At 35.0% G+C, this 12133-nt stretch overlaps 1 protein-coding gene across 1 annotated transcript; it reads right to left on the bottom strand.

The window, feature by feature from the left end:
• LOC110720563 (thaumatin-like protein 1b) lies at nt 1–3537 on the bottom strand. The gene is made up of 2 exons (XM_021899599.1): nt 1412–3537; nt 1–280 (listed from the first exon to the last, which is right to left on the bottom strand). Exons 1-2 carry the CDS (start codon nt 2140–2142, stop codon nt 46–48), a joined length of 966 nt encoding a protein of 321 aa, XP_021755291.1. The 5' UTR covers nt 2143–3537; the 3' UTR covers nt 1–45.
• Between the last annotated feature and the right edge of the window lie 8596 nt (nt 3538–12133).

Genomic DNA, 12133 nt, shown 5'->3' with positions numbered 1-12133 from the left:
TCTACGCTGCATGTATGTGCATGGAAAAAGAGAGAGAAAATGCAATTATAAAGAAAAAAATTGGAGAGATAATATTAAAGTGGAAATAAAAATAGTGATATATTGCCAAGCAAAATAGAATTGGTTTATTATTTTGCTTGGACTCTTTGATAAAAATTGACCACCTCCTACGCACACTTTTTTGTGACATTTACCATCGTCAAATAAGGATCCAAGTCCGGATCCGAAATCGGATCCAGTTGATGAAGATTGAGAACCACCAAGAGAAGATTTTTGCTGGCTGCATTTTAACAATAAGAACCTTGTGTCAAATTTTATGATCAATAAATAAATGCAAACCCTAAAACATTTTTTATTTTAATTTAATAACTTATTGCGTGTTTGAGCAACTCTTTTAAGATGATGATAATATTAATTAGTTCGGATACGACATTCAAGCTGATGTCACACTTATGTTTTAAAAGAGTTGAATGTCGTATCCGAACTAATTAATATTATCATCATCTTAAAAGAGTTGCTCAAACAAGTTTTAAGATGATGATAATATTAATTAGTTCGGATACGACATTCAACCGCGAATAACAACCACCAATAAGAACCTTGCATGTATATTTTTATTATTAAAGTTTTAAAAGTGACACGAAATCATTAATTACGATTATAAATTAATAAGATCAAGATTAGCGGTAATCCAGCCATGGCATTTTTTTTTAATTGTATATAGTATAATATATATTATCACATATTCAACGTTCAACATACTTTACATTTTACAGTTTATTAATTTTTTTTTTTTATTTTTTTTTTTATGTATATAATTGAAAATGCCAATTTGGCAAATGGAAAAATAAAAGTTTCAAAGGAAGCTAACTCATGGAAGATATAAAAGATATGGATGGAATAAAGGATGCTCACGCACAAACCTAAAGATTAATATAAAAAAATGGGCTAAAAAAAAATTCATAATAAAAGATAACAAAATATAGTAAAGGAATTTTGTTCAAAACTACGTTATATCACTTCTTATCCTATATACTCGTACTTTTTTTTATAAAGCTTGTTTACAACAATTGTCGTGCTTCTTATGACTTTTTTCCCTTCTTATTTAGTCACTGTTATAAAGTTTTAACAGAAATCTAATTATTTCGGTTTCATGTTTTTGTTAATTATATTGTAAGAAAAATAATACTAATTATAAAAATTAATGACAATATTGTTAACTTAGCACTAGTATTATTTATTTCATTCTTTAGTTTTGACAATAATAAAAAATGTCGTTGTACATGATTTTTAAATTTTGTTATCGTGGCCTTATTATTGTGAATTGCTTTTGATTTGGTTTTATTAGGTGCTAAATTACTGTAGAAATAAGATAATTTTTTTTAAATATTTAGTAATATGTAATACTAACCTTGTTAAAGAAGGACAAAATGTAATGGTATAATCGGCACCTACACACGTATATGTACTTGTAGGATCATCAAATGCATAACTATATGCATGTGGACACGATAACTTAAACATCTTTGAGTATTGAGAAGGTGCACAACTACTTGGTGATGCATATGTGCCACTACAACAATACTCCGGCGTACCGAATGCGCCACAAGCACTGTTACAAGCATCGCCCTCAGCGACCCGTAACTCGCTAGGGCATTGTTGGTTCAAGTCAGATGCACAGCCCGTGGGTAGACACGAATCAGACCCTCCTTCGGTCTCAATGACCATAGGAACATTGAACCCGTCCACAAGGCTGACATCATAAAAATCGTGATCGGTGGGTCCATGCCCGATGGTGAACTCAGCAAGGGTTGCGGGCGGGGTAGCCCCCGACCCGGTGCACTCAAGCTGACCCGTCCTACAATCACCCGTTGAGCAAACCCACCGGCCCAAGGTGGAATCTTGCCCACAACGGGTTCGGGCCCATACCCGGCCCGACCAGCCCGGGGTAGCTTGAAAAGATCTTGACCCGCCTGAGGAGAGCTCGAACCCGGTGGATCCTATATCGGGGCTACCCGCATTGGATAGTACACCGGGCCAAATAGTGTAATCACACTTGTTTAATATAGTGATTGTTGCACCAAAAGTTCCCTTGAAGAACAAGAATTGTAAGAAGAAAAAGAAGACAAAAGGTTGATCCATGCAAGAAGATTATAATTTTGTAATGATGAAAATGAGAAAAGGATATGAAAATCACATAAAAATCAATGATGTTAGAGATAAATAAGATTGTAATATATTGATAATAAAGAAGTGTGAAGAAAGTGGGTTAGTAAATGAGAAAACATCGAAGGGGAAAAGTGAAGCAAATACGCGTAGCTCTATATATAATAACTAATCTAGGCATGATAATTGAAGTATGAAAACTGTATAATAGTATAGTATTAATGGTGTAAAATTGTCCACCACAAAAATAAAAATGGTGTTAATGGAAAAGGAGTTGGAAATGAGCAAGAGATGAGGAAGGAAGAAGTAGAAAGTGGAAATCTAGTATAGTTGTAGTTTGTAATCTTTGTATAATGTTGATACTTTAAGTAAGAATTCAGCATTTTGGGTTCACTTTAACTGTGGACAAGTATATCCATTCTTAAATAAAAAAAAATTAAAAGAAAAGGAAACAGAAAAACATGAACACTACTTCCTCTTTCTTTGTTTTGTTACCTTTTGATTTATCATGGTAATTGGCAAAACACTTTTTAATCTTTCTTTGTAGGGAAAGTGAGATATAGCAATACATGAGGTACAAGTCCCAATTAAGATCCATAGGGAGAAAGTGTTGTTATTTCTTTCACCAAAATACAATTTAGGACAAACTTGAATTGTTCTCTATAAAACCACAAGATAAAATACTCTTGTGAAAAATCAATGTGTATTTTAATTCATAGGGGATTTATTGTTATTGTTATTTTTCTTTTTTAATTATTTATATGGAGAATAAGTTAATCATATAGTCTAAATTTATTTTTACATGATAAAAAAAATTAAAAAAAATTAAAAATTATACAGGATATATAAATACGGTTGAAGGCCATTTGATTTTCATATACTTTTGAAAATCGTTTTAGGGTCAATTGCAACACTATTTTGACCTAACTTTCAACTATATTATAACCCCTAATTGTTCTTCAGGTCTCTCAAAGAAAACTTGATAATTCTGTCCCATTTTCTTAATTAACCTCTATCTTCTTCTTCTTCTTCTTCTTCTTCTTCTTCTTCTTCTTCTTCTTCTTCTTCTTCTTCTTCTTCTTCTTCTTCTTCTTCTTCTTCTTCTTATCCCTATCCCAACCTTTTTTAAAATCTCTTTCCCAATGAACTTCTCTCTTTGCCTGCTCCATCACCACCATCACATTCTTGGCCACCTTGTCTCCGCCTTTGTTAGTACATGTATAGTTTGATTGTTTTAGTTTTATACTTGCAAGCTAAGCGACATACGAAAACTCGTGTGTGTAAAGAGGCTCGATTCTCTTTTCTTTTTTTTTTCAGATGGAAGTTTTTTTTTTTCTTTTCAGATGGTAGTTTTTTTTTTAAGGTGGTAGTTTTTTTTTTTTGTTTTTTAAGAATTGTAGCTTTTTTAAAAAAAAAAAAAAAAAACAAAATTGAGAGGTTTATTTTGGGAAAGTGAAATTCTGAATGGTGGCCCTGTACTTTTACTGACACTGAAATGTTTGACCCTCATTTTTTTAATACTAAATGACCCTAATGAAGAAGTTATTCTCACAAATGACCTTATTTTCTTAGACCTTTAGTTAAAAAATAACTAAGGTTAGATTTTTATTTTAAAAAGAAAATCCACAATTCTACAAGTAAAAAATAAATAAATAAAAAATCACGTACCCAGCCACTACCACTATCCCGGCCTTCTTTCAAGACCACCATCAGCAGCCCATCACCCACTTTCAAGACCACTGCCTCCTTTCTCTCTCTCTCTCTTTATCTCTCTCTTTTTCTCCCCTTTACGGATGACAACAATCCTAACCTCAGCCACTACACCACCTTTTTTTTTCTCCTTTTTCCCAAATCAAAGATAAGGAGGCTTTGGGGTGGTGTGAGAGTGGGAGTTTTGGGGCTAGTTGTTTTGGGGTTGATCGATGAGGGGTGGGTCGGAGAGGTGGGGATTTTGGGACTAGTGGATGGTGTAGGTTAGGTTGGGGTTTCAAGGCTGGTTAGAATAATTCAATCTATTATCAATTTGTCACAATTTGTTAACTATTATAGTACCAATTTGTCACCGGCGGTGAAAATTTTATACTAATATGTCATAAAAGTGCTAAATTTTATACTAATGTGGTCAATTGGCCATTGAAGAAAAGTCGCAGTAATTAGGGGTTTGATACTCCGACCATTAGCTTCAATTTTTGTGATTTGCTCATTTTACATGGTACTAAGAGGGAACATGACACTAAAGTCAAATACGCAAATCCCAAAGGTGAGCATGCATCGAATATCCGATTCGAAAATGGATTTTGAATCGAATTCCAATATTCCTAACTAAGTGGTAATATCCAAAATCTGAATCTCATCTGAAAGTGCTAAACAAATAATATCCATTATTATTCTGACAATTTTTGCTCAACCCTAAATTTCATTCATCCCTCATTTTTATAGTGGGATACTAGTGTTGGGTATGAGGAACATCATACCTGTTGCACTTCAAACTTTAAGCCTAAGGGCTTTCATGTAAATTAGGAGTGTGACTGAGTATAAAGTCTTATTCATGTTAGGTCCAACTTAGGTTTGAGTAATGCTATAATAATATGTATGTCTATATAGACTTCGGCTTTTGATTAAGTTGATGAATTCTCTAACACGTCTTAATTTTAAACTAGTGTTTAGTCCAGGTGATGCCCTGGATAAATACTTTAAATATTATTGTATATTGTTTTCATGTATTATATTTTATGTAGACGAATTTGACTTTTAGTTTTATTTTTGGAAATTTTGACATTTGCTACCACTAAAAACACCGTGCTTCACATTTACTACCGGTTTGATTTTTTTTTTACTTTACTACCACCCAAATCATACTTTGTTAGAATTAACTACCTAATGCCTTACACTCTAGAAAACAGCTTAATTCCGACTAAAAAATTCCGTCGGAAGCACCCTGTTTTCCGTCAGAAATCGTGTTTCCATCGGAAAGTGTCGTCGTAATAGTGTTTATAGGAAAATCGAACTTTTCCGACGGAATTTCCGTCGAAAATACTTTTTTGACGGAAATTCCGACGAATTTCATGCATCGGAAAAGGTTTTCGGGGTGTGGAAAAGTCCGTCGGAAATTTCTTACAAAAAATGAATTCGTCGGAAAATCCTGACGGAAATTCCGTCGGAAAATCCTTTAAAAAAACAAAAAAAAAAAAAAAAAAAAGCCTCCCACCAGCTACCACCCCACACCACCAGCCCCCCCATCCAGACTTCACTGCACACCGACCCAACCAGAACCACAGACCACCAACGACCCTATCCCACCACCATACACCACCACCACCACCAACACCACCACAACCAGAACTTAGCCCAAAAAAGGAAAAGCCCCCCAAAAAATTGTAAATTAACCCCAAAAAACGGAAATTAGCCTAAAAAACGAAAATTTACACAACAAAATCAAAAAATACCACACAAACACTCAAAACCAATATATCTACATATTTAATCAGAATTTCATTAAGTAAAATGGTAATTAACCAACAAAAATAAAATCAAATATATAAATATACAATTATCCAATAAAATTTACAATCTATCATTACAATTACATATATAAAATTAACTAGATCTACAAAAATCTATTCTACATTAAAACAAGATCTACAAAAAACAGACCTTGAGGGTGGAGGGTGGGAAGCTTGTGACGGTGGTTGTTGGGTTTGTTGTTGATGCGCGGTTGTTGTTGGTGTTGCGCCGCTGTTGCGGTTGTTGTTAGTGGTGGTTGACGGAGCTTGTTGTTGCGGTTGTTGTTGCTGTTGGCTGTTGCGGTTGTTGGTGGTGGTTGTTGGTGTTGCGCCGCTGTTGGTTGAAGGAGAGAGAAAGGGCGGTGAAGAGAAGAGGAAAGGAAAAGAGGGAGAACGAAGGAGGAAGGAGAAGAGGAGGAGAACGAAGGAGAAGAGGGAAGTCAGGGAACGAAGGAGGAAGGAGAGAGAGAGCTGAAACATATAAGAGAGAGAAAGAGAGGAGGAAATATGAGAGAAAGGTGGAAGGGGATGCATTTTAGGGTTTGGGAAAATGAATTTAATTTTTTTAAAAAAATTTAATTTTTTTAGGATTTACAATCCGTCGAAAACTGTAAACTTTGACGGAAAATTCCGTAGGAAAGCACATATATTTCGACGGAAATAAATTCCGTCGGAAATTTCTGAAGGATTTCTGAAGGATTTCCGACGGAACTGTTGAATTCGTCGGAAATAATCGACAAAAATTAAATCCGTCAGAAATTTCGCTATTTCCGACAGAATTTCAGGTCCGTCGTAATTTGCTTGTTTTCTAGTAGTGTTATTCCGTTAGTATTTCTGTTACTAGGGCCCAACCACCGTTAGCCACCTTCCAGCCACTCCCTCCCCACAACTGCCACCCCTCCCTCCTGTCGGCACCGGCGACCACACCCCCCCTCCCTTTCCCCCACATACACAGCCAACCCCTCTTCCTTTTCCCCTTCTTGCTGCCCCGACCACAACTCCCACCCGTATCGAAAACTGGCCACCCCCTTCCATTAACCCCACCGAAATCGTCCCCCTCCTCGTTCCTCGACCCACTCCCCTTCCCCTACCCTTTTCGGCCACCCCTAACCCAAAACCACCACCCCAAAATAAACCACCATAAGCGAAACCCTAAAACTCGTTTAAGATGGTTTCGGGCCGGTGGTTTCGGGTTAGGGGTATCGTTTTTTGGGTGGGGGAAGGGGAAGGGGTCGATTCCGGTGGAGGGAAAGGGGAGAGGGATCGATTCCGGTGGGGGTATGGAAAGGGGTGGCCAGTTTTCGATTTATGGTGGGGGTCGAGGTCGAGGCAAAGAAGGGGAAAAGGGAGGGGGTGGGCTGTAGCGTTGGTGGGGAAAAGGGAGGGGGTGGGGTCGCCGGCACCGGCTGAAGTTCAGGGCGCCGGCCGCCGGGAGGGAGGAGGGGGAGGAGCAGCTGATTTGAGGGGTTAGCAGTGAGGGGCTGGTTTTTTTTTAATTAATTTTTTTTTTATAATAAACTTAATGGAATCCTAACAGATTCTGTTAAGTGGTAGTTAATTATAACAAAGTGTAATTTGGGTGGTAGTAAAGTAAAAAAAAAAAAATTAAACCGGTAGTAAATGTGAAGCACGTACGGTGTTTTTAGTGGTAGAAAATGTCAAAATTTCCTTTATTTTTTTATGAACATAATAATCTTAAAGATATCTATTTAGTTTAGATTTAATCAAAGAAAACAATTTGTCTTCTTGTTAATATATAGATTGAAGAACTCCAAACTACTTTACAAATGACAAATGTAAAAGTACAAATATATACACTCTAATGGTCTACATTAACTATTACTACGTATTTAGAAGAATAAATATGCAAAATTATTAGTTAGTAAAGATGGTATGACTTCTTATACATTTCCCAACGAATTTAAATTTGATTCTTGACATAAACATTTTTTTAATTGATGGATGCCGTTCATATTTTTCTAATTGGGTGACTTGGTATCTTGTTGGTTTCTAATTGGAAGATGTGGCATCCTGTTGGTGAAATATAGGGTGACGCCCTTAGTTAGGAACGTTTTTCAATATATAGTATAGTTTGCTAAGCCAGGATCTTATTGGTGGTAATTTTTTTTAGTAATACAGAAGCCTTTCAATCTATACTTATAGCATCTTAAATACTTCGTAGATCAATAATTTATCAAAGAATTTTGCATAACGACTTACCGATTGATCTCTTTTGGTCAACCAAATACAAGGGGGCCTACAACGATGTCAAGCTTTACAAAAGCAAGGATTTAGTAACCGACATTGCTTTTTCATTCCTCTAAAACACAACCATTTACACATTGACACCAAATTAAAGGGCTTGTTTTTTATCATCCACGTCATTATGTCTAATTTTACGTGCGTGGATCGCACCTGTTGGATTCTCGCCCTTTAATTAGCTGACCCCCAATTGGTCATCTAGCTGTTGACGGTTTATAAGGGTTTGTTTTCATACATTGAAATTCAGTTCAGTTCAGTTCAATTCAGCTCAGTTCAGTTCATCTTCTAATTTCTTTCTCTTATAAAATATTCAGTTCAATTCAGTTCAGCTGAGTTTAGTCAATGAGAACAGGCCCTAACTCTATTTCATACTGGTATTTATTTATTTATTATTATTATTTTTCTAAAAGAATAGCCAGGGCTACTTCTTATTTGGTCAGGATCGATCAGTTAAGAGTTACTCACTTGGTTAGAGGTCACTCACTCAATCAATCAGGGGATTACTCGGTCGGTTGGGGTTACTCGGTTCGTCAGGGGTTAATTGGTCAGGGGTTACTCAGTTTGGAGTTACTTGATTAGGAGTTATTCGGTCGGTTAAGGGTTACCTAGTCAAGGGTTATTCAAGTGTTAGTTGGCCACACGGTGTGGCAGCCGCACACGTTAGTTGCTGGTATTACACAAACTTTCATATATTCATATTATGTGTAACATTTATCATTTACTACTCGTAATATAACAAATGTTCTCCTTTCCTTTTAAAATGTCAACTCATTTCTTTCTAATCTCTCCTCATCACATACAATTCTATCTTCTCTCCATTTAACACTCACAAAAATATTTTATCTAGGAGCTGGTGAAAACTCATTCGTTGTACATGAATGAAGTGCATGCTAGTAAAGTCTACTTGGTGTATCTAATTGGGAATTCATCTTGTAACTTTGATATCACAAGATTAATTTTTCCACTTGTAGTACTTGAATCTTGAAGTAAAGATCCCTCACTAATCTCCATTTTCAAGCGTTTGACCAGCAAATATGAAACAAAGAAATCCATGACATCAATTGAGTTTATGTTAGAGTCATTCTCCTTACTTAAATTACGTGTAAAAAAATGGATTAAGTTTATGAATGATGATAAATTTTCTATAAGGGATTTTCGCTTCTACATTGTTTAATTTAGAAATGAAGTTTTTTTTTTTTTTGAAGAGAAATTTAGAAACGAAGATAATCCAAATATTATTTAAAAAAAGATATTCAGGTTCCCCGATTAATATTATGAAATTCAATAGAATATGCCCAAATATCTTTTATCATATCTATAATTTTAATTCCACCTCTTTTTTTCAAATAAATAATCAGATAATTAAACAACTGATCACCTAAATGTCAAGAACTATGTGTCTTGAACAATTAACACGTTTAATGTATTTATCTTTTGTATATTTTTATAGAACTCTTTTTTTTTTAATTTTTTATGAAACCCATTTAATGATGCTTTGACATCCATTATTAATAGGACATTATTAAGAGATCATTATTGCTTGCATTTAAATATTGAGAAAAAGGATTATTAGTTTTATTAAGTAGAAAACCTCCATGGCATAACATATATAGGATAATTATTGAAATTAGCAAAATTAACGTAATTATATATATTGAAAACCGGATAACGAGGGTATATATAATAATAGATTAGAAATATAAAATACAAGGGTACGTAAATTTTATCTACATTATTTGTATTATCCAATGGTTAAAGTCTCAAAGATATAGAGGTTGAATATTTAATTTGTAATGTAAAATGTAACAAATGTGAGATGATGAAATTGGAGTAACTTTTGACTTTTTTAAGTATTGAGATCCAAGTACTTGTTTTGAGCTTGTAACTGTTTGTCATATATAAACCTTAACTCCTTGATGAGTAATTATATTACGTACAAGAGTTGTTGCCGAAATCTTAAAAATAGGGTTGTCGATCTGTCGAAACGTGAATGAAGTGCTAGTGTTATGGATAATGTAGTACCTAAATAAGGAAATAACCAATAACCATATCTATCACTACTTAATTTGATGATAGGATGCTCATCTTCATAGTATAACTGAAATAACTGTGATGTTGCCCTTTCTTTATTAAAGTTGCCCAGCTCGTGATGTCCACTATACTAGCTTTTTTATTTTGTAAATACTGACAAAAGGGAGAGATTGATTGTTATAAACTGTTATACACCTGGGTACACCGTACACCTATTAGTATTTTATTTTTATTTTAATGATTTTTTTCATTTAATCATCAAATGAGAGCAAAATCTAATATTTGGTGTATGATGTAGCCGAGTGTATACTGACAAATTCCATACAAAAGGTATATGCTCTTCGTCTTTTCTTAATTTTTCTTATTACTGAAATAGCCGGTGATAATGTACGGGATATATCCTTTATATACCTGTATATAAACATCATAATACTCCGTATTAGATATGGAGCAATTGCTCATTGCTTGGCTTGTTATTATTAGGATAATTATTTTTAAAAGGCTATATATATATATATATATATATATATATATATATTAAAGTATGTTTGAACTTGAGTATTAAGGGGTCGTTTGGTTGGGCGTATTCAACAAAGGGAAAGGGAATCAACTACCATGAATTCCTTTGTTGATGTTTGATAGACAAAATCAATCATTCCCTTTACCCCTCTCATTACCCCATTTTCCTCTACTCTCATTCCCCACACCCCCCCCCCAAGAGAATCACTCAAACCCCCAAAATCCTCTTCAGCCAACTACCTAGACCAACACTAGTAGAATAAATGTGATGGGAAGCGGTTATAGGCAAGCGGTTTACAAAATCCGCTTCCCATTAGATTAATAAAAAAAAAAGAGGGAAGTGAAATGGCAAGCGATTTTGGCGCGAATCGCTTGCCTTTTAACTAATGGCCAGCGGTTTGGCCTTGAACCGCTTACCATTTGTTAAATTGGCAAGCGGTTCAAGGCTGAACCGCTTACCATTTTAAAAAAAAAAAAAGCGGGCTCGATATACAGTACACCCTCCCTGTAATTTCAATTCACCCTCTCCTCTCTTCCCAAATTTTTGAGCTTCCCCGCCTTCACTCCTCCTCTGTGTCTCCCTCGTCCTCACCTCTCTTCTCACTTCTTCAGATTCCAGCCACCACCACCACCACTCCATTCATATTCATTTTTTTTTTAAATTTGGCTATTGAAGCTGCGTTTGGGGGTCGTGGGTCGTGGGTCAAGGCTGCTGCTGGTGGTGGGTCGAGGCTGCTGCAAGTGGTGGGTCGAGGCTGCTGCTGGTTGGTCGAGTTTGCTGGTGGTTGCTCGAGGCTGCCGGTGTTTGGTGGTGGTGCATGTTCGAGGGTGTTGTTGAACCGAGCCCAAGCACGCATTCTTCAATCTTTAATCTTTGTCTTTCTCACTCTTAAATTAGGGTGAGTTCTTGCTAAATTTGAGTTTCATATGTATTAATTAGTATTAATTGTTTGTTATTCCAAAATTTCAAGTTAGGGTTTCAAGTAGTTAATCCAAGTTTCATATGTATATATATATTGTTTGAATTTGAGTAGCTTTAAATGAAATTTATGAATAGAATACATATTAGTTAACATTTTAGTTTGTTAAATGTGGTTAGTAAATTGCAACGTATGAATATAATGGATTGCTATATATATATATATATATATATATATATATATATATATATATATATATAAAAGTAAACTTAGTTTGATTTTGTATGTATGTTAATTTAATTATTAGCCCTATTTAAATGAATGAACTTGTTTATTGTTGAATGTCAAATAAATGCAAATAATAATTGAATGCTTGCATCATCATTTGCCTAGATACCCGTTCGAGTCTTTCTCAATAGGAGAAAGTCTTGAATAGTCTCCAATTGGGACTGTTCTTGGACGTTTAATCTCACTTAGGTAGTGAATGTATGTCTCTTTTTCGATTTTAAGGAATATCCGGGCTTCTCATTTTCTCACCATGTTCTCTGGGTACATATGTAGGTAAGTTATTACCTACATCGTGTACTTGGAGAACTGGGGGGAAATGCTGCCGGATTTTCCTTAAAATTGAAAAGTTGACATACATTCACTAGTGAGATTAGACGTTCAAGGATGGGTTAGGTTGGAGTGATAAGGACCTTTTGGGAGCATTCATTTTTACGATATATGGAT

This window comes from Chenopodium quinoa, unplaced genomic scaffold, assembly GCF_001683475.1.
Source record: "Chenopodium quinoa cultivar QQ74 unplaced genomic scaffold, ASM168347v1, whole genome shotgun sequence".
In the NCBI taxonomy this organism is placed as follows: Eukaryota; Viridiplantae; Streptophyta; class Magnoliopsida; order Caryophyllales; family Amaranthaceae; genus Chenopodium; species Chenopodium quinoa.
Note: the sequence above shows the minus strand (reverse complement) of the source record. Positions and strands in the feature narration are given on the sequence as shown.

Coding starts and splice junctions, on each gene's coding strand:
- LOC110720563 (XM_021899599.1), bottom strand. CDS start 2,142: ATGGATCAACCTTTTGTCTTCTTTTTCTTCTTACAATTCTTGTTCTTC. Junction 281..1,411: donor TTTTGTCCTTCTTTAACAAG/GTTAGTATTACA, acceptor GTTAAAATGCAG/CCAGCAAAAATCTTCTCTTG.